We start from the raw sequence: 27,926 nt of genomic DNA, 5'->3' as shown, positions 1-27,926 counted from the left end.
CGTCGGGTTTTGCACTTATAGCATGGAGCCTGCTTGGAATTCTCCCTCTCCCTCTCTCTCTGCCTCTCTCCTGCTTGCGTGCTCTTTCTCTCTCTGAAAATAAATGAACTTAAAAAAAAAAAAAAGTAATCCTTATTTCCCTGGGGAGAGGGCAGAGGAGGCTGGAGAGAGGAGGGCAGGTTCTTAAGAATATGGCAAAGAGGGGTGCCTGGGGTGGCTCAGTCAGTTGAGCGTCTGACTTCAGTTTGTGAGCTGGAGTCCTGCATCAGGCTCGCTGCTGTCACCGAGAAGCCCATTTCCCATCTTCTGTTCCCCTCTCTCTCTGCCCCTCCTCTGCTCACGCTCTCTCTCTCAAAAATAAATAAACATTAAAAAAAAAAAGAAAAAAAAGAAAAAAAGAATTGGCAAAAAGCCTAGTTTAGGGATCCGTGTCCTTGTCGTTCAACTCCTGAGCCCTAGGTCATCTAAATCCTTCTTCCTGTGGGCTCTGTGACCATGCCTTTCCTAGATCAGCACGGGCATAAAAGCGGGGAAGAAAGGGGTAAAGAGGAGAGACGTGTGGGGGTTGGGATAGGCCCACCCCGGTGCATGCCTCCTGTTCCAAGCTGGCCCCAGGTTGGAGAGTTCAGAGCAAAGAAAGGGCTTCTCAGAGGAGCTCTGCTCCAGCCTGGTGAGGCTCCACATCCACATCCACAAAGCCCACCCAAGCTCCCCAGGGTCCTGGCCAGCACCGTCGCCCCCACGCCGCCCGGTGCCCCACCTCCAGCTCCCGCAGCCGGTGCAGGAGCTCCTGGCAGGTGCCCGTCTCCGTGCCGCCGTCACCACCCTCTCCCGGCCTCGGCTTTCCAGGACTCGTGGCTGGCTGCTCCATGGCGTCCGACATCGGGCCCTGGGAACAAGTGAAGGAAGCCCTGGCGGCTCCTCCAGGGCACAGGGAGGAGGTGAGTGGAGGAGGAGGACAAAGACAAAACTTGTCAGTATTCTCGGAGTTTAGTGTGACTGATGTGCCACGGATACTGTAACAACTCAGGGTCTGACTCAGGCTCTTCTGGTCACGGGACAGACGGACGCACAGACACACTCTTCCCATTTTAAGAACGGGGACCACTGTTTTACAACCCCTGCAACTGCGCTCAGCTCAGCCTACTACAGGTCACACAGATGTTGGCCAACTGCCAAGAGACCAGGATTCTCGGCTGAGATGGGCCTCGAACTATATCTTCCTGGGCACGGTGGTGGGAGGTGGCCTGCAAGCCTCACAAGCTCCCTGCTCCCTGAGAGGCCCCACTGCGCATGCCCTTCCCTCTGCAGGGTCTCCTGACCCCTCCCTGCTTTCCACTTGGCCAGCTCCTTTCTACTCATACTTCAGGGCCCCCACTCCAAGGCCGTGCCAGGCACCCTTCCTACACAGTTCTGTAACCGCCTCCCCGAGACTGTCAGCCCCGTGAGGGCAGGGGCTCTACATTCACTTTACTGCCCAGGCCCCCACTTGTTGGTGTGAAAGCTGGCATGTAAGAGACAGAATGATGACTACACAGATGAGTTTGTCACTGCCTGAACACAATACAGCCAGGGTTCTGTCCCGTGTCGTGTTATGTGCCTCCCCCACTCCCAGCTACTGCCATGGTTACTGGCTTTAGCTGATGAGTCTTCATCTGCCCTTTGAGTTTCAATTTCTCTGCTAGAGGAAAGTACTCGTTTCTTTCTTTTGCACCCATATTGTAGAAATTTCCAGTAGATGGGAAACCCTTCCTAAAAGTGTGGGGGCCCCCAGTCCACCACTGACTACTGGCCTCTTTGACCCCCTGCAGAGCTGAGTTAAGCACTTTCAGCCTAAGGAAGAGAGGAAGGAGTCCTCTAACACCTCACCAACCCCACATCTGATTGGTCCCCCCCACCCCGTCCTCTGCTGTAGGGCACTGGGGATGCCTCTCCCACCCCCCATCTTCCTCCTCCAGTCCCCCCAGCAGCATGCACAGGCTCAAAGCCCCTCACCTGTCTCTGCCTCCTCACCCAGGCTGGCACACACTCTAGAAGCCAGAATGGTCACCTCGGCTGTTGAGAAAGAGGGAGACGATGTTAGCCATGCAAGCCACAAGCATTTATTCGGCTCCTGCTGTGTACCAGGCACTGGGCCATAGGGGTGAACAAGCCAGAGAGAGCTCTGCCTCTATGAAGCTTCCATTCCACTGGGAGAGGCACATAATATACAGATAAACCAATGAACGCACATCGGGTCCCAACAAGGCACTGACAGGTGACACCGAAGCAGAGACCTCAGTGGAGTCCAGAGGAAACCCTGGAATGGGAAGAGCATTCCAGACACAGAAAAGAGTCAGCGCGAAGGTCCCCGGCTTTCAGCCAGAAATCACTCAGATGAGAAATAGGAGGGAACAGCAACACATGACCCTTTGGGGCCCTTCCACAACACACATCGTCTTCTTTAATCCCCACAGCCACAAAAGGAATTGAATGTTACTGTCAACACCTGTATTCGAGCTAAGGAAACCAAAGGGCAGGAGTTACGCTCACATACACCGCGTGTACCCTGCGTGCTGAGCAGTGTGTTGGCACTTTCCCATGCACTCCTACATCTGATTCTCCTAACAACTTTATGGGGAGCGGGGGTACCGGCCTGGGTTGAGGAAGCAGTTACTGGAGGCAAAGGATGCTGCCCAAGACATACACGCCGGTTCACAATGCACACTGGACAGGCCTCCTTTTCCTCCTTTCCATGAGGCCTCTCTGTACACCCACAAGTTGTACCGTAAGCTCCTTGTATTCTGTAAGCTCCATACAGTCCCAGGGCTCCTGGAGCTTTGCACGTGGATGGATCCGGGTTAGAATCCTGACTCTACAAACTCTGTTTCCTCACCTATAAAATGGGCGTAAGAATACTTAGCCCACGTGGTTGTTGGAGGATGAAATGAGATCATGTATAAAGAGTATCTTGCATGAACTCGGTAAGTGGAGGATTTTCATGATCACATCCTGACAGAGACACGATGCAAAGTCCTGCCTCACAGCCTGCTGCTACTGTCTGTTCACCTGTCTGTTCACTCTGAGTCCCAGGAGTCCCAGGCTCCTCCCTGTGGGGTCGGGGCAGTAGGGGCATCCAGAGATCTGAGAGTGCGGCCCCAGCCTGGCTGCACTCAGGGCCCTCTTCCTCCCCAACCCCTCCCCACCCTAGAGGGAGAAAGGGGCAACTGCAAAAGGAGAGAACCATTTCTTTGCAAGTAAGAGACAGTGTGTGCCCGTGTTTATGTGACACTGGGAAAGGGGGCTTCTGGAAACTGCAGGAAAAGGAAAAACTTGTTAACACTTATTTTTAAACATTCCACAACAATCTAAAGTCCTTTGTTATTTTAACATCATAAAAAATGTATCAAGTAGAACTTCATTCGCCTCATGACATTATCGTGTTTGATATTTTTAGAAATGGACAGGCTTGGAAAAAAATGAAAAAAATTCAGGAAATATCCTCCCCTTCCCACATACATAAATAGGGGCTAAAACCAAAAAAGGCCTCAGGTTACCTCCGCCATTCAAGTTCCACCCTTCCCCCAGCACGGCTCCGATCCTTTGAGTCAGAGGCTCCCACTGTCCCCACGGTTTCCTCGCCTTCCCTCAATCCCCTCACCATTTCTTCCCTGCAGACGCTCCCCGGGAATAGTGGGGTTGGGGTTGCAGAAGGAGTGCTGGGGGATGGGAGAGACAAAGTTGGGAGGGCGAAGGAAAGGAGTGGGGTGAACAGGCCAGTGTCCAGGGGCCAGAAAGGGAGCGAGCTAAAGCTGAGAAGAGCCGGAGTCTTTGTGCTCCCAACACAACAGCAAAAACCAAACTCAGGGTGGAAGATGGTTTAGGAGAATCTCTCTTCCTAAAACAACAAAAGTAAAAACACATCCATGAGGCCCAGATCGTGGGGACTGGCAGTGGATTATGTATGTGGTTTTATGTGTGTTGAGGAGGGTGGGGACCCAAACACACCACAGAGCTGACCGCTGCCACTCTCTCAAGCTGAGCCTCTGTGGATCCCAGGGCAGGGAGGCCTGAGTCCCACCGCGACCTCGAGGAGACCCTCCAAGTGATGAGCCACCCAGAAGCAACAGCTCTGTCACGCGCGTCTGTCTCTGGATCCCCAGCTGGGCTTAGGAGAGGCTCCGGAAATGAAGGCAGACCGTGACTCAACCTCGCTTTGGGGAGAAGTTTTCTGCCCTCAGTCGAGGTGGTCTGGCCAACTCAGGCCCAGAGGCCTTCTCTTCATCTGCAGGGCCACAAGCAGAGGGCAGGAAGCTGTCAGCTCGGATCGCTATCGAGTCACAGGGAAGAGGTCGACACTTAAACTTGGCGCCAGGAGCAGAGTGTGCTGTGAGCAGGACCCCAGTTTAAGTTCAAGATTCCTATGGTGAAAAGAAAACTTCCTGCAGCCTCACTCTCCACTAGGGAATCGAGAGAGTACCACCTCCAGCTCCCAATCTGAGCCTAATTAGGAATCTGGCCCTTCAGAGTCTGGGTTTTCAGCCTCAATCTCATGGGAAGAAAACCAACCCAGACTGGCTCCCCAGTAGCTCCCCCTGCTGGGTGTCAGTGGGGGCCCCTCTCCCAGGGGCTGCACCCCCACCCCCTCCCCATCCTCCCTCAGGCCCCACAACTCCTACTCACAGCTTCTGTGCTCAGCTCTACCCCCCCGGCCTGGAAAACCCCCAATCTGGGTGCTTCAGGGTGGCCCTGGTTTCAAACATTCCTCCGGTGGTCCCACGACACGCCTGGATGTTGGATGTTGGGTCTGGAACACATGATGCCGGCCATGCTGGGTAGAGATGGAGCTGCAGGAGGTGGAAGCTCCAACTCGAACTGGAGGCTTCTCCCGCCAGAACTGCCAACGGGTGGCCCCGCCCCCCACAAAGGCCTGATTCAGAGGGAGGTGACCTCAGTGCCGCTGAGGGGAGGGAGGAAGGGGAAGGGAGGAAGACCAGAGCTGGGGCAGTAAGCAGCAGCCAGGGACAGGGAGGGGGAGCAGCTGCTCAAGGGGGTCTGGGTAACCTGGGGACACAGCTGGTTCAGCCCAATCACCGAGCAAATCTGGGTGACACGATCTCTTTGGCCTAGTCACAGGGCCCAGAAGAGAGCGGACTGTCCGGGCCTTTCAATCAGACAGATCAAAGGAGTAAGGATTGCAGTGCCCACCCTCTCCCCAGCCAGGGCACAGACCCCTCCCTGCCCTCCAAGGCCCGGCCTGGGAGGAAGAGACTAGAGAGGTGGCAGCAAGCCTGACTTCCATGCTCCCTCACCCTGGCCCTCAGCCAAGGGCTTTGGGCCCCAGTGAGCCCCTCACTCACCAGCTGTTTCCCCCAGAGTACTTTAGGGAGAGAAGCCAGGGACCAGGGGGTGGGGGAGAGGGGGCAGCTGTGGGAAGGCAGAGATGGAGAAGCTCACTTTAATAACAGAATCATCCGTAACAACAACCGTTCCCCACCCCCCCCCCCCCCGCTCCCCCCCATCCCCCAGCTGCTTTCTGGAATCCCCGTCACACCCAAGAGTCCACTTGTAAACAGCAACTTCTGCACCCACAGCAAACACTCCTTTCCAGACAGTATCAGCCCTGGGTCGGGGAGGGATAGAGGGACTGAGGCCCCAGGGCATTCCTGGCCTGAAAGCAGCCACCTTAATCCCTGCCCAAAGCATCTTTCAGCCCTAAGAATTCCAACTGGTCTCCTCCCCCCTCATGGAAAGAGGACAGACAAGAATTTCCTTCCCTCCTCCAGACAACTGGCCCCAAGACACAATAGCCCTACTGAGAGGCTTGTGTCCATGGGGAAGGGGCCCCCAGCATCTCCTTCCAACTTCCTCTTCACAAGAGGACTTTGGATGCAAGAGCTTCCATCCCATGGTGTGGGTTCTTTCTTCCTTCCTTTCTTTAAGTTCATTTATTTATTTGAGAGAGAGAGAAAGCATGAGCAGAGGAGGGGCAGAGAGAGGAGACAGCAAGAATCCCAAGCAGGCTCAGCACTGCCAGCGCAGATTCTGACACAGGGCTCGAACTCATGAACCTAAAGATCATGACCTGAGCTGAAGTCAGACGCTTAACCAATTGAGCCACCCAGGCGCCCGTGGGTTCTTTCTAACCTCGGTCCCCTGCCCTCCAGGCAGGCCGGAGGAAGGGCAGTTGAGCCCCAAAGTCTTAGACTTCAACACCCCTTAGTTCCTTCATGCTCCCTGCCCACAGCATAACCCAACAACAACAAAAAGCAGCTGCTGGGGGTAGGCAGAGGAAAGGGGCTCAGACACAGACACAAAGTGTTTATTTATAGGGCCACATGGCCAGGGGCTCTGTGGCCCAGAAGCCTAGTCCCCACTCCCGAAAGCCCAGCCGGACCCATCTTAGCCAAAAGGCAGAAGATTTAGTCTAGTCCCAGCACTGCAATTTACTTGCTGTGTGACTTTAGGCAAATCACTTTAGTCTCTCACAAGTTCCTTTACGCCAAGTGGAAGCTGTTCTAGAACCATGTTCTCAAAATGCGGTCCAGGGGCCCTGACGTTATTCCAAGGAATCCACGGAATCAAAACTATTTTCATAATACTACTAAGACACTATACTACATTACTCTCATGTAGACACTATATTAATGTACATTAATGTAGATACTACACTAACTCTCATTCTCTGAGTATACAGTGGCATTTTCCAGAGACTATGTGTTATGTGATATCACAACAGACTGAATACAGAAGCAGATATGAGAATCCAGCTGCCTTTTATTGTCAGACGTGACAGATATGCCAGAATGAAGAACAATGCCATTCTTTTCACTATTTTTTTGCTTTGGAAAATATACAGTTACTTAAAATATGTCAACATGTAATGGGTTTATTATTATTATTTTAACTTAATTAGATGTTGAAAACTCTCAGTACTAATTTAGATGACAGTAAATGTCAATAGGTATACCCCATATAAACCTCAACCGACTGAGCCACCCAGGCGCCCGATTGCACACTTTAAATAGGTGAGTCATATGGGATGTGAACTATGTCTCATAACTTAAAAAGGGGCACCTGGTGGGCGCCTGGGTGGCTCAGTCGGTTGAGCTTCCGACTTCGGCTCAGGTCACGATCTCGCGGTCTGTGAGTTCGAGCCCCGCGTCGGGCTCTGTGCTGACAGCTCGGAGCCTGGAGCCTGCTTTGGATTCTGTGTCTCCCTCGCTCTCTGCCCCTCCCCCACTCATGTTCTGTCTCAGAAATAAACATTAAAAAAAAAAATTTGTTTAAAAAAAGGGCGCCTGGGTGGCTTGGTCAGTTAAGCATCCAACTCCTGATACTGGCTCAGGTCATGATCTTTGGGGGTCCTCACATTTTTAGAGGTTGGAGGGGTCCTCAGGTCAAAACAGCCTGAGAGTCACTTTTCTTTTTTGTTTTTAATTTTTTTTTTAATGTTTATTTTTGAGAGACAGAGCACGAGCGGGCGAGGGGGAGAGAGAGAGTGAGACACAGAATCCGAAGCAAGTTTCAGGCTCTGAGCTGTCAGCACAGAGCCCGACGCGGGGCTCAAACTCATGAACCGTGAGATCATGACCTGAGCGGAACTCGGACGCTTAACCGACTGAGCCACCCAGGTGCCCCAAGAATCACTTTTCTAGAAGTGTTTTCCGACAGAACTTTCTGTGATGATGAAATGTTTACTCTGTACTGTCCAATATGGTAGCCACTGGCTGTATGTAGCTATTGGGCACCCGACATGTAGCTAGTTCAATTGAGTAACTGCATTTTACGTTTGAATTACCACATGCAGCTACTTTACCGGATGGTAGAGTTCTAGAAGATCGCCAGGATTCCCTGACTTGAGCCTTCTGGGCCAATGCTTTCTTTCCACACAGAGTCTAGAGGATGGGGTAGCACAGGACTTGACCCTCACTCCTGTCCCCAGGCTTTTGCTTACGTTATTTCTTATCCTCTCCTCACCAAAGGAAAGCCGTCCCAGCCAGATCACCGCCAGTCCTGCCTGGCCCTCCTACCCCAGTTCCCTGTTAGATCTGCAGTATATAGGGCTTCACGCCTACTCCACTCCCTCAGTCGCCTGCCCTATCACCTGCCCTGGTTTCCCCAGAGGGTCAAAATCAGCAGAGGGAAAACCCCTCAGATCTCTTGCCACCCGGCCCCTCGGAACCCTCCCACCTCCTCATCTCCTCCCGTTGACAACAGAGGGTCTGTCATCTTCCCAGGGAAGGTCAGGCCTTCCTGCCCCAGCCTATCCCCATTTAGGTCTTGAGTATTTACCTCCTGAAGAGACCCTTCCCACCCGCCTTTAAAACTTCTGAGGCTGTCTTTCATCTGAAAAATAATCTTGCCCGACATTTCTAGACGCTGCCCTCTTCTGCCTTCCACAACCAAACTTCTCAAAACAAAAACAAAAACAAAAACAACAAAAAAACCCCTCCTCACGTCTTACTCCTTCCTCAGCCTGGTCCAATGTCAGCAGTAACTGCCACACTGCTAAATCCATACAATATTTTCCCATCCCCGTTGCCTTCTCAGGCACAAGTGCCTCTAGTGGCCACTTCCTCATAGACTTTTTTTTTAAGGTTAAAAAAAATGTTTATTTTGAGAGAGACAGAGAGAGAATGTGCAAGTGGGGGAGGGGCAGAGGGAGAGAGAGAATCCCAAGCAGGCTCCATGCTGTCAGCACAGAGACTAACCCAGGGCTTGATCTCGTGAACTGTGAGATCATGATCTGAGCCAGTATCAGGAGTTGAATGCTTAACTGACCAAGCCACCCAGGCGCCATTTTTTTAAACAAATTTTTTTTTAAATGTTTATTTCTGAGACAGAGCATGAGCGGGGGAGGGGCAGAGAGCGAGGGAGACACAGAATCCGAAGCAGGCTCCAGGCTACGAGCTGTCAGCACAGAGCCCGACGCGGGGCTCGAACTCACAGACCGCGAGATCGTGACCTGAGCCGAAGTCGGAAGCTCAACCGACTGAGCCACCCAGGCGCCCCACCAGGTGCCCCTTTTTAAGTTGTGAGACATAGTTCACATCCCATATGACTCACCTATTTAAAGTGTGCAATCAGAGGCGCCTGGGTGGCTCAGTCGGTTGAGCGTCCGACTTCGGCTCAGGTCACGATCTCATGGTCTGTGAGTTCGAGCCCCGCGTCGGGCTCTGTGCTGACAGCTCGGAGCCTGGAGCCTGCTTCAGATTCTGTGTCTCCCTCTCTCTCTGACCCTCCCCCGTTCATGCTCTGTCTCTCTCTGTCTCAAAAATAAATAATAAAACATTAAAAAAATAAAAAAAAAATAAAGTGTGCAATTAATGGTTCGTAGTGTAATCACAGATATATGCAACTGTGACAACTTCAGAATGTTTTCATTACCCTTTAATTAGCATCCCCTCACCCTCAACCCTAAGGCAACCAGTAATCTATTTTCTGTCTCTATAGATTACCCTATTCTGGACATTTCATATGAATGGAATTGTAGTAGAGGTCGTCTTTGTGAACGGCTTCTTTCACTTAGCACGTTTTCAAGGTTCATCCACGTCGAAGCACATATCGGTACTACACTCCTTTTTCATGACCAAATAATATTCCATTGTATGAATACGCTATCAGTTGTTCATCCATTCATCTGTTGATGGACGTCTGGGCTGTTTCCACTTTTTGGCTGTCCCGAATAATGCTGCTATGAGCATCTATGTCCAAGTTTTCATGTGGATTTATGTTTTCATTTCCCTTGGGTATATACCTAGGAGTGGACCTGCTGGATCTTACGGTAACTTTAAGTTTACCTTTTGGAGGAACTACCAAGCTGTTTTCCAAACTGAATGCACCATTTTACAGTCCGGCCAACAGTGTACAAGTGTTTCTCCGTTGCTCCATGTCCTCACTGCTTGTTATTGTCTGATTTCCTGGTTTTAGTCACCCTAGCAAGTGTGATACGATATCTCACTCTGGTTTTGATTTTTGGTTCCCCAGTTAGTGATGTTGAGCATCTTTTCATGTGCTTATTGGCCATCTGTGTATCTTCCGTGGAAGAATGTCCATTCAGATCCCTGTTCATTCTTAATTCGATTATATGGGGTTTTAAAATTTATTATTATTATCATCATTTTAAATGTTTATTTATTTTGAGAGAGAGAAAGAGAGCTGGGGAGGGGCAGAGAGAGAGAACCCCAAGCAGGCTCTGCACTGTCAGCGCAGAGCCTGATGCAGGGCTCGAATTTATGTACCTGTGAGATGGTGACCTGAGCCAAAATCAAGAGTTGGACACTTAACCGACTGAGCCACCCAGCTGCCCCAATTATGTTTTTTTTTTTAATTGAGTTGTATTCAAAATATATATAAAAAATCCTCACAAGTCTCTTATATATTATTTGCAAGTATTTTCTCCCATTCTATAGCTTGTCTTTGATGGTGACCACTTTCTCCTGGATGACTTTTCCCTTTTTTACGATGCTCCTCCCTGCCCTTGCCCCAGCCATCTTGCACCTCTACTTCTGTATTTTAAAACTTAGCAAGGTTTTGTAGGGTTGTGTATACACACACACACACACACACACTTAAAAAAAAATAGACATGGCACCATGTTCTTCTCACTGTTCTGTACCTTTCTTTAAAAAAAAACAATTAAAAAAAAAAAAAAAACAAACAAACACCAAACCACAGACTTTATTTGGCTTTTACCAGTTTTTCCACTGATGTCCACTCCACTGATGTTTTCTAATCCAACATCTAATCTAGGATCCCACACTGTATTTAATCACCAAATCTCCTTATTCTCCTATGATTCATGATAGTTCCTCAGTCTTTGTCTTTCATGACCTTGACATTTTGGAAGGGAAGGGAACGGATCAGGTCAGTATTTTAGAGAACGTTCCCTTTTTGGGGTTTGGTTGATGTTTTCTCCAGTTAGACTGAGGTTCTGAATTTTTAGAAGGAATACCATAGAGGGTGCCCTTCTCAGTGCATTGTATCAGGGGTATAATGTTGCGACGTCTTATGACTGGTGAGGTTAACCTTGACCACCTGGTTAGACGGTATCTGCTAGTGGGTTTATCCACTGTAAAGTTACTATTTTTCCTTTTGTAATTAGTAACCAGTTTGGGGGGCAATACTTATTGACCATGCAAACACCCTGTTTCTTCTCAAATTCTCACCCACTAACTTTAGGATTCATCAGTGGATCTTGCTCGCAGCAATTGCTATAGCATTCTAATGATAATTTCTGATTGCCTTCATTCCTTACACATTTATTAATGAGAAGTTTTCTATAAGGAAAAGCCGTCCCTTCACTGCCACTGATTTACCTAATTACATATTTATATTAGCACAAACTCATGGATATTTTATTCTTTGGATTATAATCCAAAGAATATATATATATATATAATATATAATAGTATCATCATTGACTTCATTGCTTAAATTCCAGCCTTGATCATGGAGAACTCTTTCAGGCTGGCTCCTGTATCCTTTCAACATGCCCCCATATAAAGAAAATGTATTTACTTAAAAAAAAACTTTTTTTTAACATTTATTCATTTTTGAGAGAAAGAGAGAGAGAGTGTGAGTGAGGGAAGGGCAGAAAGAGAGGGAGACAGACAGAATCCGAAGCAGGCTCCAGGCTCTGAGCTGTCAGCATACAGCCTAATGTGGAGCTCGAACACATGAACCGTGGGATCATGGCCTGAGCTGAAGTCGGACATTCAACTGACTGAGCCATCCAGGCGCCCCGAAAATGTATTTACTTTTTAACATCTGCTTACTTTCTGGCACCATAAAATGTTTCAGACTTATCTTATATTTTCCCTGCCACAATCACTTTTCCAAGAAGCTCCACCAGAGCAATCATCTTTCTAAAACTGTAAGTCTAATTGTGTCCCTCCTGCCTCAAATCTTCCCATGACCTCTGAGTGCCTCGGGGACAGACCAAAGCCCTCAGCACAGTCCTGGAAGCCCTGCCCTGGCCCCAGAGCAATTCTCCTGAAAAGCCGTCCTGAACTGATGCTGCCCACATTGATCTGTCTTCTTGAAGTGCCTCCTGCAGGACCAACTGCACTGTGTCCTGTTCTCTAGTCCTCCCCTATGAGGAAGACGGGACTTCCCGGGCTATCAGAAGGGGAGCTCCCCGAGGAGCCCTGCCTACATAATTGTACCCCCACTTGCTGCCAGTGCACTGCTTCTGTCCACGAGGCCCTGAACCTGGTGATCTCCTTTCATTCCAGACAGAATAAGACCAGAAAGAAGAGATGGTGGGCTCATCAGGGTCTCTTCAAGACCCCCAACTGTGCCCCATCCAAATGGCTCTGAGGGCCCATAGGACAAACCATGCTGAGAGGTGAGGAAGGGATGGTTTCAGATTTGTCCCTATCCAGGCCCTCAACCCACTCCCAAGCCTCAGTGGTTCCCTCTGGCAAATGGGACTAATCTATTTATTTTGAGGATATTTCCAAACAGATCACTCAGTGGGAGTCACAACACTGGGTACTGGGGGACCACTCAGAGAAGGATCAGTTCTTCTCACCTCTTGGGGCTTGCAGTCTGTTGGGGGACATAAGACATGTAGGTGATAGCTGTACTGTGAAGGAAGACCCACGAGAGAATTTTTTTTTTTTGAGAACTTTAAAAACCAGGAGAGAAATATTGAGCTGCAGTTGAAACAGTTTTTTCAGAACTCAAGGCATCAAGTGAAGTGGGACTTTATAGACCCGTAGGGTTTAGGGACAAGGGAACGGCAAGGGGGTCATTCTAGGCAAAAGGCAGGCATAAACAGAAGAAGGCAGAAATCTGTGTGTGTGTACGGAAACAGAATGACTCAGTGCAGCTGGACTGAAGGGCATTTGAAGGTGAGTGTTTCCTGGTCCCCTGGCCCATGCCAGTTACTAACTCCTCTCCTATCTCCTGACCCAACAGCAGAGTCAGCATATTTTCAACACCCTGGGTGTAACCAGAGACACGTGCTGGGTCCCACAGGAAGAGCTGAGGCAGAGAGGCTCCTGGAGGCAGCAGTAGAGGCGACTGCTGAGTTGACTACTGGTACATCAGAGATCTGCTCTCAGGTCCAAGAGGAAAAGGGCCTGGGAGGCTGCATAGCCTGATGGCTCTCAGGCTGCACCTGCAGGCTCTACCCTCCCAGCCCCCAGGGCTGACTCCCCCAGCTTCCTTTCTTGGCTTCTTTCTTCAAAGGGAACAGGCTTTGGCCAGCCAAATGCCTTCCACGTCCAGGCGGCTTCAGTGTTGACTTCGTGGTTGCCATTTGGCCAGAGCGCGGAGGTGACCTCCTAAGCTACCAGCTCTGGCAAGAAGAAAGCAGCCTTCCTTGGGAACAAAAGTAGCTCTGACACACTCACAAACCCTCACTCTCTGCTCTTATTTATGCCCACAAATGGGAGTGAGACTTCCTGGATTCCGGTTCTGGCTCAGCCACACCGAATGACCCTGGGTGAAGCCTAGAACCCTTCTGGGACTCAGTTTTCCTATCTGTAAAATGGGATGAATTCTCTGACTTCTCTCCTCCTGCAGGACATAGAAGGATGAGATCATGTCTGGAAAGGGATTGCAGCTGAGAAGACAGGTCCCCTCATGTGGGGTAGGGGGTTGAAGGTGAGGAGCTTGGCAGGGCTTTTAGGAGAAGCCCTTGGCTTTGATTCTGCCTTCCTCCCACAGGGCCCACAGGCTTCTCAGGAAAGCAGGGGGTGGGGGGCGGGGAGTGGGGAGAGGAAGGGACAGCAAAGCCAAGAGCTTTAGCCTTCTTCTAGTCCCAGGGACAGGAAGTGAGGTGCCGTCTAGAGAGGAAGTGAGAAGCAAACACCCCCCAACTTCCCCTCAGCCTGCAGTGGAAAGGAAGGTTCCAGCTTCAGCAGCCTGCAGGCCCAGAGCTGGGGACAGAAGGCGGTGGGGTGGGGGTGGGGAGGAGGCCTTATCCATGCCATCTGACAGAGAAAGGGGTTTCTTGTTTTGGACATAATAAAAGTCAAGGGGGCCAGGACATCCCGCAGACTGGGAAAGAGGTCAAGCTGAAAAACCCAGCCTTCCAGGTCACGTGGCACCACATCGCAGTCCTGGGCCCAGACCCTTGCTCCCAGCTTCATACTGTGCCATACCATGTGCCCCGCCCCCCTCGGCAACACATGCACACTCCCACACACACCAAGGTGGACCAGGTCCTCTGATTACTGGTTCTTACAATATATGCCCTCTCCTTAGCACAACACTAGCACATGGTAACTGCTGGACAGAGCTTGAGAATTCCTCAGAGGCTGGTTTTGGCCTACACCTTGGCATCTGAATGAAGTTTAGTATACGAAGCTGAACAAACCCTGCTAATGGCCTGGGGCCAACTGGGGGGGCCCTGGGTGGGTGGTAAAGATCAGAAACCAGAGACCTGACAGAGATGGAAGGAAAAAACCCATGCACACTCAGATATTGCCAACAGGTACCAGATGAAGACAATATATGCTATCTGCTGTCTTTTGGGTAAGGGAAAAAACCCAAGAATACGCATTACATTCGTTTTGTGTATTCTTTTTTAAGTTTAATTTTTATTTTGAGAGAGAGAGAGAGAGAGAGAGAGAGAGAATGAGCAAGGGAGAGAATGAGCGGGGGAGGGAGAGAACAAGAGAGAGGGAGAGAGAGAGAATTCCAAAAAAGCTCTACGCTGAGCATGACATGGGGCTCAATCCCACAACCATGAGATCACGACCTGAGCTGAAAGTTAAGAGTCAGTTGCTTAACCAAATGAGCCACCCAAGTGCCCCTGCGTAAAGACATTCTTGAGGGCTATGTAAAAAATAAGTGATTATCTGTAGAGGAAAAGAGGGTGGAGGTGGGAGCACAATTTCTCAACGTATACCTTTTTGTACCATTTTGATTTTTGGACTATGTTAAAAATATGTCTAATGAAAAACTGCAATATGAAACTTAAAAAAAAAAAGAAGGTATAACCACTTTCCCAAGTGATTTCTTTTTTTTTTTTTTAATTTTTTTAATGCTTATTTATTTTTAAGACAGAGAGAGTGTGAGCAGGGGAGGGGCAGAGAAAGAGGGGGATACAGAATCGGAAACAGGCTCCAGGCTCTGAGCTGTCAGCACAGAGCCTGACACAGGGCTCGAACTCATGAACTGCGAGATCACGATCTGAGCCGAAGTTGGATGCTTAACCAACTGAGCTACCTACATGCCCCTCCCAGGTGATTTCTAAAGCTCATCCCAGCTGGGGATTATTAGAATGGGGAATATGGGGATATTCCCGTATTAGAAGTAGGGACCAGGTCCCTGGGACAAGGGAGTGGTGAGGAGATCTGGCTAGATGAGGCCAAAGGACACCAGTCTTCACTCCCTTTCTTCACTGAGCTAGGAGACAGGCCCTTTCACACCCAGGCTGTGGTGCAGCATGGTAGCACCAAACTATTCAGAAGGTGGTCAGGGCCGCCTCCTCCTGGGTTCATTCTAGATCGCACAGGGCAGAGGCAAAGGTGGGAGGTTGGGCAAGGGGAGAGTTTGGGGCAGATGGGAGTACACTGGGGTAAATGACACCCGGGAGTACCTACGGCTGCTGCGGACAGGTTCTGGGGGTGTCTCAACAGGTCCTCCCATAAAAGGACCACCTGCAGCCCCCACATCAAGTCAGCTAGGGGTAAAATGAATCAGGCCACAGAACTGTGACTGCTGAGAATCCTAGGGCCACACCCCAGGAGTTCTGGGGCCCCTCACAGTCCCATCTAGGATCAACCTCATCATTCTACCCAGGGAGGGACAATTTCAAGCCCTTCATGACAGTGAGAACTGTAGACGAGTGCCCCAAGCAGCACCCACAACCACTCAAGCCTTGCAGGCATCAGCATGAGAAGCAGAATGGGGTCATCTCTCTTTTTAAAATATCTATCTATAGGGACCCCTGGGTGGCTCAGGAGGTTAAGCATCCATCCGATTCTTGATTTTGGAGTTCAAGCCCCACATCAGGCTCCATGCTGATAGTGTGGAGCCTGCTTGAGATGCTCTCTCTGCTGCTCTCTCTTTCTTGCTCTAGCATAAGTAAACTTAAAATTTTTTTAAGTAAAAGAAAAAATAAATAAAATAAAAAATACCTATCTATATGCATATAGATAGATATTTTTTTAATTTTTTTTTTTTTTACATTTTATTTATTTTTGATAGAGAGAGACAGAGCACAAGTGGGGGAGGGGCAGAGAGAGATGGAGACACAGAATCGGAAGCAGGCTCCAGGCTCCGAGCTGTCAGCACAGAGCCCGACGCGGGGCTCGAACTCACAAACCACGAGATCATGACCTGAGCCGAAGTCGGACGCTTAACTGACTGAGCCACCCAGGTGCCCGTAGATAGATATTTTTTAAAAGCTTGGTGAATACTGGAGAAATTCCAGAGCCCAAGGACAGCTATAAGGTCCAGGTAGTGTGCCTGGCTGTGCTCTTCTCAGAGGCTGCTGGATTTGTAGAAATCAGTAATAATAGCAATGATAATTCACCTTAATAACAGCCTGGCCTCCTCAGGCTTCTTTCATCTGTGTTAACTCCCAGAGCTGGGAAAATGGTAATTATTGAGCAAGTGCCACACCCCAGCTATGATGTGTTATTAATCCATCAGCACAGGCTGGGAAACTGAGGCCCAGGGAGGCTTTCCCCTCACACAGAACTAAGAATACAGGAGCTGAGGGCCACTGGGTAGTGAGGAACTGAAGGTGCTGGTTCCGTTCCTGCTGTGTTTTGGGCCAGGGCCTCTGATCTTGAATGTGTGTGGACACTCACTCTGCCAAAGTACTGCAAAGCAGATCAACAGCTGCTTTGAGCACCTCTGGATCTCCGCAACGCACACAGGCACTGCAGGGTAAGTGAGCGCTCAGCCCTCCCAACAGCCCCACACCGCGGGCGCCATCTGCAAAGTGGGAACAAGGGGCATCTTGCAGCTGGGAGGGTGGATCAGATCAGAAATATGTCTAGAAGTGGGGAGACTACTTCTCAGGGAGTCAAGCCCATCTCTGCAACCCCCTTCCAACTTTGGCACTGATTTCAAAATAACGAGACCCTTCTTATAGCAAGGTGGCGTGGTCTGTCACTGTTGTAGAAACCTGCAGAGGAGGTCCAGCTGGCCTGTGCCCTCCAGAAGGGCAGGGGGAAGGTAGGCAAAGAGTCACAGATGACTAAAGATCTTTTCCCATCATGGCCATGGAGGGAAGCAGCAGAGGCTCAAATGAGGATGGGAGGGTCAACACAGAGGCACTGCCTGTGCCGAGCCATCCACAGCCTATGTGCCTGGTACTGTGAGAGATGCTGGGAACAGACACAATCTCAGCTCTGGGGAAACCGCAAGGGCCAAGCCAGGAGCAGCCAATGACCTTGTCCTCCAACCTCCCAGGGCAGGGCCTGGGGAAAAACATTAAGGGTGTTGCTCTAGGGGATTGGAAGTTATTTTTCTTCAGCATGTTAGAGCTGACCAGAGCCCCTGAGATAACACTCTGACCCTCCAAAAGTCCAGCTCTCCACAATCTCAGGTTCAAGAAATGCCCTCTCTGCTTTAAGTTTGGCCAGGCCCCTCATGCATGAGAAATTAAGGCAGGCTGGAACCATGTAAAACACTAGACCAGAGTCAGGAGCCCTGCCTCTGACACTCATCATTGCATGAATCACTTCCCCCTCTGGACTTCACAGTTTCCCCATTTTTAACACGAGGGCGTTGGACTAGATGTCTGTAGGATTCCTTCCAGCCTATGACTATGTTGTTTTGATGTGGTGGCAGATCCCAGGTTGATTTACATAAATTTGCATGTTCAATCAGAAATCCCAAACTCCAAGTATAGAAAATCCAATCAGTCCATTAGTGCAGCCAGACTAGGGCTGGAGGAGCCTGCCAGGTTCGGGTGAGGATTGTCAAAGCAGACTGTGGTAGTGGTGGTGAATTGGGGGAGGAGCCGGGGGAAGCAGGGCGAGAAGTGGCATTTGTTCTAAGGGATGCAGTTCTGGTGAGCCAGAGCTGACGGGGCCAGGGTCCCCTCTTCAGCTATCAGGCAAGGGTCCTTTCTCCTCCTGCTTCTAACGGGGCCTCTGGCTGGCCAGCCTCGGAGCCACACCCCAAGAGGAAACAGCAGCCTCTGCCTAGCAACAGCCGCATCCTTCACTCTGACAGGGACTCCACCATTAACCACTTTCTGGGAAACTGACCTCCCTGGGAGCTTCCATTCTCCAATCCAGGGACTCCTCGCAGTGAGGAAGGTTTCCTTGGGGTCTAACCTAAATACCTCCTGTTGTAGCTTCAATCCATGGGCAGCAGGGCCCAGGGAAGAGGGCTCCCCAGGCCCAGGAGAGCTAGTAATGCAGGAGAATGCGTCCCATGTCTAACCAATCCCACAGCCTCTCTAACTACCACCTCCTCTAACATCCCCCTTGGCACCTGGGAGATCAAGGATGAAAACAAACAAGGAAAACGTGAAGGCTTTGGCTCTTGGGCTAGAGAGCAAGTCCCAACCTGGAGAACCTGACTCCTGAGAAACTGTACCCCCAGGAGGGAAGGAGGCTGGGAAAGGTGGGGCTGGGGCAGTTTCTCCCTGCTGCTTGGCTGCCATGGCAGGGCTTGGGAGGCTGGCTGGACTGGATAAAGGCAGCAGGGAAGACTCCTTAAGCCCACTGCCTGGGGACTGGGTAGGGAAGAGGGGTGGGGGAGGGCACAGGTGAGGTGAGTAGGGTCAGGGAGTGAGATGGGCAACAGCAGCAGGGCTCTCGTCCTCTTCCCATAAGAGGGTGGATGAGTGTGCTGTGCTCCCTGGCTCAGATCCTAAAACAAGTCCCAACAGCTGAGATGCAAACTGTCTCCTGGGAATCTGCTTACCCTACTGGCCCTTGGCTGCCGCCCCTTCTCTCAACTCCTCCCCAAAGGCCCAACTCAAAGACTGGCCTGCCAGGATGTCTCAGCAGAGGCCTTGATGGGTGGGCCAAACCCCAGCCAACAAGAGTTCATACCCCAATCCACCAAGGGTAAGCAAGACAATGGCAGAAGAAGCAATTCTTCTCAGGCAGAATAAGCGAGTCTGCTCCTCTCCACCCCAAGGTTCCAGTCCTAAGCAACTATGACTTAGAACTGTATCACCCAACATCTACCCCTTCAAACTTCAAAGCCACTCTGCCAGAGGACCTTTCTACCTTTCAGATTCATTTATCAGTGGAACCACACAATGTCAAAAAGCGAAAGGGAATGTTAGAGCTCTCTAGTGCAATTGCTGAATTTTACAGATAGGAGAAAAAGAGCCCCAGAGAGGCAAGCTCTCTTGGCCAAAGTCACACAGCAAGCTGGGAAGAGAAGACACCAGTGCTTCTGACTCCCAGTCCACAGAGATAGCAGCCTGGTCCTCATATACATTGGTTTCTGCCTACTGTGGAACAGCCTTCTTTGCAGCCCAGGCCATCTGCCTGTCTAGGTTCCCACTCTGTTCCAAAGACCTAAACTGGAGAAAGATGCTGGAGTGCCTGAGCCACCTCATGCCGAGAAAACTTAGAAAACAAAGTTGAATTATGTGGGAATAGCTCCCCAGACGGGAATACACGTTTCTCTGAAGTAGGAAACCCACTAACCCTAGGCTGTTCACAGAAAGTCAGGGAACCAATACGAGAAGTGAATTTTGTGTCTCCCTTCTTGAAAGACCAGGGGTCTTGGAGTCAGCTGGCATAATGTCTTCCAAGAGAGGGTCTGCAACAAGACAACTAGGCTGGGTTCATTTTTTCCAAAAGTACTGTCCATAGAATGGTTAGACACTGACTCCCTCTCTCCTGTCCCCCAGGACCACCCCTGTCCCAGGCATCTTCCTCCAGCCACTACCTCTGGCAGACAGTTGTGCTTAGGCAAGAGGACCCGTGGAGAAGGCGAGGGTGGTTGGGAGGGAATAAGAGGGGTTTGCCTTCACAGCCAGGAACCCATCAGTGTAAGACCCCCCTGGTTCCTCAGAAAGGCGAGCATTTGCGAAGTAGCAGCTGGCAGGCTGGATGGATAGAGCTGAGAACCTGGAAAAACAGGCCTGCGGGAGGTGAGGGACCTTCGTGCCCTTGGGGCAGTGCCAGGACTGGAGACATGGGGCCTTGGGCCCAGAATAAGGAGAAGGGGGCTGGGGTTCGGTGAGCCGCTTTTCTAGTCGGCCTAGGCCAGGGGAGTGTCGGGCACAGATAAATTCTCTGCATTCTTCTGGCACCGCAGCCAGGACCCAGAGAGCCTTTTCTGCAGGCGCTGCCCTGGCCCCACACCCTGCCCAGCCCTTCTCCCTCCCTCAGTCTCTCTTTAGTGTTCAGCCTCCCGGCCCCCGCCTCCTTCCTTCCCGCAGCCCCTCAAAGCCACGGAAGGATTGTTCCTAGAGACCCTGATCTCTCCGCCTCTCCCCATCTTCCCCACGCCCTACCGCCCCAGGCCACGGGGACTGCAAGGAGGGCGAAGAGGAGCCCGGGGCTCGTCTCCGCGCCTGCGCTTTGGGGAGAGCCTCCCTCCCCCCTGCGCAACAACCCCGCACCGCTAAGCGGCACCCGGACAGTGGGATGCGGGTGGGGTGGGGTGCGCAGCTGGGGCAAGGTCAGTGCTTTCAAAGAGGGAGGGAGACCGGCCCCCGGAACATCCCCCTGTCCCGAAAGTTTCCCTTCCGGGGCCATGGAGTGTGCGCGAGGATGGCGCGGGGGGCGGTAGGGGGTGGGGTAGGGGTGGACAGAGTCGCAGCCGGACCCCCCACCCCCACCCCGGGACAGTGCGGCGGGAGGGAGGGGCAGGCAGCTAGGTCCGGGCAGGAAGGCGCGCCGCCCCCTCCGACCCAAGGCTGCCCCGAGAGCCTTACCCTTCAAACCGCCCACCCCCAGCCCAGAGCTTACAGACCCTCCACTCGCCGCCTTTTAAATCCCGAGTAGGCCTGGAACTCACCGAAATGAGGTGCTGAACTGGGCCAGGGCAGGCCGGATCCGCCGGGTCCATGGCCGCGGCTCGGGGGCGGGGGGCAGAAGAAGGGGGGTGCTGGGGCCGCCTCTTGATGTCAAGGCTTTAAAGGGGCCAGTGAGCCCCGCCCCTCGCCGAGACCCCGCCTCCCTCCTTCCGCACAGCCAATCCACGTTCGCCCTGGATGCGCGCCCCTCCCAGCCCCCTCCAGATGTTCCCAGGACGAGAGCTAAGTCCGCCCGTCCGGAGAGCGCCGCTTCCGCCCTGGTGGGAAGGACCTCCCCTCCCCCTATAGAGAAACACTCTCCTCTGGCCCGGTGGGGTCCGGTTTGGTAAACCTTTCCGGTGCGGGGGGTAGAAGAAGCCGCGCTGGGCTGGGCGGGGGTGGAATGGGGGGCATCTACAGCACAGAAAACTAAGTAGGTACGCGCGGAGCCACGGGCATGCGCATCCGCTTCTGTGGGGCTGGGCGTGCACGTGTATGTGTGGTTGTGAGCCTTGGTGTTTGTAATTTGCCTTCCTGCTTACGTGTGGGGTGTAAATCTATGGGAAGACGCTCGAGTGCCTCCTTGGCCTTAAATGCTCCCTCCTCACTTTTCCTCCTCCGGATCGGTATCGGGTCCTCCCAGTAATATGGAAAACTGGGCGTTGGGAACGGGCTCCACTCTTTAGAGTAGCGCTAATTTCCTCACTGGAAGAGGTTAAGGCTGAGCAGAAAAAGGATATAACCTTGTTCTCAGCCACTTGCTGTCTCGGTGGAGACAAGTAGAACTACCTTCAGGCTTAAAAGAAGAAAGCAAACACCCACCTAGGCCCCTGCAGGGCCTCAGAGCTCCCTTCAGTATCATTCTCATTGGTGTTGGATTAAACATCTATTTGCCCTTGTCTGGATACCGTATAATCTTCACAAACTGCATCATAGTGACTGGCCTGTTAATGCAAGTTCTGAATGGGGTTCTGCAGAGAAATACAAAGGGCTCCCTAGCCCATTTTATTAAAATTGCTTCTGTTGTGGGTATACACGGAAAGTAGTAATGCATTATATTAGCCCAATAAAGGAACATAAAAGCTGAGGGATCTTGGGGTGCTCACATTGCCTAGGATTAATTAAGAGTTCCTCTCTGAAGGAGAGAGGACTTGGGAATGGGATTTGAAGGGCAGAGAGAACTTGAGCAAATTCAGACAGGGTAAGGACACAAAGCGACCTAGGTAGGAAAGAGCAGATTAGTTGCATGGGACAGTGAGATCACTTGGTAGGGTGGGAAGTAGAAGTTAGCGGAGGAGGTTTTTGTACTGAGATCAGAATGAGGATATGGATTTGACAAGACAAGTGATAAAGAAGTCATTTTGGGTTCTTGAGCATAGAAATGAGTGCCTGAGGTCAATTATTGGAGCCTAAAAGATGTCATAATGGTTCTTCCCACCAACTCTCTCACCTTTGGTTTAAAACAAACTTTATTGATTGATTTATCCTTAACATACAATAAAATGCACAGATCTTAGGTGTTTTGTTTGGTGAATTTCAACAATAACATACACCGATGGAACACCCTGAACAAGAAACTGAACCATCACCCCAGAAAATTCCCTCATGCCCCTTTATATTTACAGTGAACTACCCTGCACCTACCACCACCCACCCCCGGCAACCTCCTGAATTCTATCACCATAGTTTTGTCTATTCTTGGATTTCACATAAGTGCAATCAAATAGTATGCACTTTCTTGTGTCTATATTCTCTTTTTTCTTTTACGTTTATTTATTTATTTATTTATTTTTATTTTTTTTTTTTACGTTTATTTATTTTCTACAGAGAGAAAGAGCATGAGTGGGGGAGGGGCAGAGAGAGGGAGACACAGAATCTGAAGCAGGCTCCAGACTCTGAGCTGTCAGCACAGAGCCCAATCCGGGGCTCGAACTCACCGACTGCGAGATCATGATCTGAGCCAAAGTTGGACGCTCAACCTACTGAGCCACCCAGGCGCCCCTGTGTCTATATTCTTTAGCTTAGTAATATTTTTGACTAAAGTGAGTCTATTCTTTTTATTGGAGAGCAATATTCCATTGTACGAATATATCACAATTTGTTTATCCATTCTCCAGTTGATATATATTTGGGTGTTTCCAGTTTGGGGGCTATTATGAGTAAGGCTACTATAAACTTGTGCAAATCTTTTTATGAATATGTTTTCATTTCTAAGAAAGCTCACTTTATTTTTTTGAAGTATTATTAAAATACAATCATATTAATTTCAGGTGTACAACAGAGTGATTCAACATTTATATACATTGCAAAATGATCACCATAAGTCTAGTTACCATCTGTCCCTAAAGTTCATACAATTTTTTTCAGTTTATTTATTTTGAGAGGGAAAGAGAGAGAGAGAGCACAGCAGGGGAGGAACAAAGAGAGAGGGAGAGAAAGAGAATCCAAAGCAGGCCCCGAGCTGTCAGCGTGGAGACCCTTGTGGGACTTGAACTCACGAACCAGGTGAAATCATGACCCAAGCCAAAATCAAGAGTTGGATGCTTGATCGACTGAGCCACCCAGGCGTCCCAGTTCATACAATATTTTTGACTGTATTTCCCATGTCATACAATACATTCTCATGACTTATTTGCTCTATAACTGGCAATTTAAGCCTCTTGATCCCCTTCACTCTTATTGCCCACCCCCCTACCCTCTTTTTTTTCTGGCAACTATCAGTCTGTTGTCTGCATCTATGTCTGGTTTTGTTTGTTTTGTTTTTCAGATTCTACATGTATGTGAACTCATGGCGGTATTTGTCTTTTTCTGACTTATTTCCCTTAGCATAATACCCTCAAGGTCCATGTATATTGTCCCACGTGGCAAGATTTCATTCTATTTTATGGCTAATATTCCATTGTATGTATATGGGTATATGTATTGTATATATATGTACGTACACACACCCCACGTCTTGTTTATCCACTCATTTATCGGTGGACACTTAGTCGCTCCATATCTTGGCTGCTGTAAATAGTGCTGCAGTGGACACAGTGGTGCATAGATCTCTTCAAGTTAGTGTTTTTGTTTTCTTGGATAAAAACTCCAGAGTGGAATTGCTGGATCATATGTTAGTTCTATTTTTAATTTTTTGCATAACCTTCATACTGTTTTCCATAGTAGCTGCACCAATTTACATTCTCACCAACGGTGTACAGGTGTTTGCTTTTTTTACCATCCTCATCAACACTTGTTATTTCTTGGTTTTTTGATAATAACCATTGTGACAGGTGTCAGGTAATATCTCATTATAATTTCCATGTGCATGTCCCTGATGATGAGTGATGTGGAGCATCTTTTCATGTGCTTGTTGGTCATCTGTAGGTCTTCGGAAAAATGTCCACTCAGACTGTCTGCCCACTTTATCTTAATTTTTTTTTTGCCCTGTTCCCCCTCTTCTGCCTATTTTAAATCAGATTTTTTTTTGTTTTTGTTTGCTGTTGAACTGTATGAGTTCTTTATATATTTTAGACACTAGCCCCTTATCACACATAGGATTTGCAAACATTTTCTTCCATTCAGTAAAGTTGCCTTTTCATTTTCTTCATAGTTTGCTTCACTGTGCAAAAGGTTTTTAGTTTGATGTAGTCCCGTTTGTTTATTTTTGCTTTTGTTGCCCTTGCCTGTGGAGTCAGGTCCAAAGAAATATTGCTAAGACTAATGTCAAGGGACTTATTATGCTTTCTTTGAGGACTTTTATGGTTTCAGGTCTTACATTTAAGTCTTTAATCCATTTTGAGTTGATTTTTGTGTATAGTGTTAAGATAGTGGTTCAGTTTTAATCTTTTGCATGTATTGCACAATTTTCCCAACACCATTCTTTGAAGAGATGGCCTTTTCCCTGTTGTATATTCTTGCCTCCTTTGTCATAGACTAATTGATCATATATGTGTGGATTTATTTCTTAGTTCTCAATTCTGTTCCATTGATCTTTGTGTCTGTTTTGTGCTAGTACCATTCGGTTTTGATTACTATAGCTTTGTAGTATAGTTTGAAGTCTGGGAACAGGGTCCACCTTTGTTCTTCTTTTTCAAGGCTGCTTTGCCTATTTGGGGTCTTTTGTAGTTCCATACAAATTTTAGCATTATTTGTTCTATTTCTGTAAAAAATGTCATTGGTATTTTTATAGTTATTGCATTGAATCTGTAGATTGCTTTGGGTAGTCTGGACATTTTAACAATATTAATTCTTCCAATCCATGAGTGTGGTATATCCTTCCTTTTATTTGTGTCTTCTTCAATTTCTTTCATCAGTCTCTTATAGTTTTCAGAGTACAGGTCTTTTACTTCCTCAGTTAAATTTATTTCTAGGTATTTTATTCTTTTTGATGTAATGTGAATGGGATTGTTTTCTCAATTTCTCTTTCTCATAGTTGGTTATTAGGTTATAGAAACACAACAGATTTCTGTATATTAATTGTGCATCCTGCAACTTCACTGAATTCATTTATTACTCATTTATTCTAATAGCTTTTTTAGTGGAGTCTTCAGGAAGCTCATCTTGTTGGTACTTTTGGAATCTTTTGGCATTGATTCTTATTCATTCAATCATCCAATATTTCTTGAAAAGGAATCAGTGGGCTAGTCCTGGGTTTACAATAAAAATTAGACATGATCCTTTCCTCACAGGGCTTAAAAATCCAGGAAAACTCCACGTATCTATTACATTCCACAACCACAGGGTGGAAAAACCTTAACAGTATGCCAAGCATTTCTAACCATTTGGGGATGTTTCCAAATAACTAAATTTTTGGAAATAAACAAACCATCTGAATTTTCTCCTTTTCATTCAGATGCTCACCCTCAAAAAAAAAAAAATGAACATCTACACTTGTCACAGCACGTATCTTCTCTCCTTACTTAAAAGCTCTTGCACACTTGAAAGTTTAGGCATTCAGATTTTGGCATATTCTCTACGCTTCATAAACCTTCATCTTCACTGACAGGAGGTTAAATAAGTATAATTATTATTACCCCGTGATCGCTTTCTGTCTTTGATAGTGCTTAAGACACTTGGATTCCTCAGTGGTATTATTCAATTAAATTATTACAAAATATACAGAAGTCCCCTGGTTTGTTTTTCCACCCTTGTTATATACCACTCATCACATTGTTCTTTGAGTTGTCTGTGTCATAAAACAAGCTAGTCTCTTGGCCTCTTTTTGCTACAAGCTGCTAGTAATAAACCAGTATGGTGGCATGGTCTAACTGTGCATATAGCGCTAATGACTGACCAGTAGATCACTGCTCACATCAGTACTTTGAATGGTTTTAAGCAGGGGATTGGCATAATCAGAATTGCATTTTAGAAAGAATTCTGTGGTTGCAGTGTGGGGAACAGATTAGAGAGAGCAAGAGTGAAGTCAAGGAGAACAGAGGGAAAGTATTTGTTGTAATTGAGGGGAAAAGTGAGAAAAGATGTACTCTGGACTAGGAAAGTGATAGGGGTGATGGAGAGGAGATCACTTCAAGAAATAAAGTGTAGCAGAGTCAGCAGGTCTTGAGATTGGAAGGGGAGGAAAGCAGAGAACTAAGCCAAGACTTCCGGACTGAGTAACTTGCAGATGGCAGGACCACTCACTGAAATAGAAAACACTGGAGGAAGAGCAGTTTTGGGACATTAGATGCTCACTTCCAAACATGTTAACCTTGAAATGCCTGGGGGATGTCCGAGTGGAAATGTCTATCCAAGAGGTAAGACCTTCCCAGCTGTTATGCCTCATGAAGAGGTTACAGGTGTGCTGCCTATTGATTTTCTCAACCCTCAAGGTAGCATGAACTCCCTCTGAAAGACAGCAATCTTGGTAAGGTATGTTGCTATGAAAACACCATCATTCTCTATGTGTGCCATGATCTGGAAAAGGCTGGAAAGTATTAACGTGTAATGCTATTGGATAAGTAATTCTGAAGCTCAGGAGACAGATCTAGATTAGAGATATGGGATTTATAGGCATGAGAACATCAGAACATAGGTGGTAACTGAAGCCATGAAGTGAAGATGATGTGAGGAGAAGAGGGACTGGAACAGAACCCTAAGGAACGGCAACATTAGAGAAGGGTCTCCAGAGAAGGAGGAAGACAGCTGGCTGAATGCTGTTACCAGATCCCCCAAGGGTTTCCAAAAAAAAAAAAAAAAAAAAAAAAAACAACAAAAAGTTCCTGATAATTCTAATGTCAGGTTGAACCAGGACTGACACATATCTGCTGACTTTAGTCACATCATTGGGGACTTTGGCAAACCCAAATTTTGAAGGATTGAGAAAGATGTACTAAGTAAGGAATGGAGACAAGAAGTATTTAAAACTTTTTCAAGACTCTTAACTATACTGTGAGGGAAAAGTTAGACAGGTAGGCGGGGCAACAGGGGATGAGAATTATTTTAGAAAGTTATTTTTAGAAAGCTACTGCTTAATTTTATTTTAAAACATATTTAAAATTCATTATTTTTAAAAAGCATTATGTGCATATGGTTAACAAATCAACACAGAAGCAATTATGTGCTCATTTCCCACCCCCAACAATGAGCCATTTTAACTTTCTGGCTGATTCTTCATTATGACTAAATATGCTTATATGGCTATTCTTTGATTTTTCACTTTTACATGTTTTATTACCTTCTGTGTATATATTCTTTTTTAAAGGTACAAAAGTGGAATCTTACCATTCATACTGTTCTGCACTTTACTTCTTGCGCTTAAAATATCTGAGACCTTTCTACTTTAACATAGATAGAGCTACCTTGTTCTTTTTAAGAACTGCATAGTAATCTATTTATGGCTCTACCATATTGTTTTCTACCGATGAGCATTTAAGATGTTTCCAGCTTTTAATTTTTATCAGACAACTGTAATGGCTAATACTGTACATATATCTTTGCGTATTTTTTAAAAGTTTATTTATTTTTGAGAGTGACAGAGAGAGCGAGGAAAGGCAGAGAGAGAGAGTGAGAGAAAATCCCAAGGAGGCTCCACGTGGGGCTCGATGCAGGGCTTGAA

General features: G+C 48.3%; 1 protein-coding gene across 7 annotated transcripts in view; it reads right to left on the bottom strand.

Moving 5' to 3' along the window:
- Nucleotides 1-21,034, bottom strand: part of NCKAP5L (NCK associated protein 5 like) — a 32,623-nt gene extending 11,589 nt beyond the window's left edge. Inside the window, exons 1-5 of one of the 7 annotated variants that reach the window (XM_058742854.1) lie at nt 20,893-21,007; nt 4,663-4,786; nt 3,988-4,400; nt 1,996-2,055; nt 761-921 (exon numbers count right to left, since the gene is read on the bottom strand). In XM_058742854.1, the coding sequence (XP_058598837.1) occupies nt 761-883 (123 nt within the window). In that variant the 5' untranslated portion in view covers nt 884-921; nt 1,996-2,055; nt 3,988-4,400; nt 4,663-4,786; nt 20,893-21,007. Of the gene's footprint in view, nt 1-760; nt 1,966-1,995; nt 2,056-3,987; nt 4,401-4,662; nt 4,787-20,892 lie in introns of those variants that run through there. The other 6 variants (XM_058742857.1, XM_058742855.1, XM_058742856.1 and 3 more) reach the window with 6 other exon arrangements.
- Between the last annotated feature and the right edge of the window lie 6,892 nt (nt 21,035-27,926).

Source organism: Neofelis nebulosa, chromosome 8 (assembly GCF_028018385.1).
Source record: "Neofelis nebulosa isolate mNeoNeb1 chromosome 8, mNeoNeb1.pri, whole genome shotgun sequence".
In the NCBI taxonomy this organism is placed as follows: domain Eukaryota; kingdom Metazoa; phylum Chordata; class Mammalia; order Carnivora; family Felidae; genus Neofelis; species Neofelis nebulosa.
This window is presented reverse-complemented; position numbering and strand designations above follow the sequence as displayed.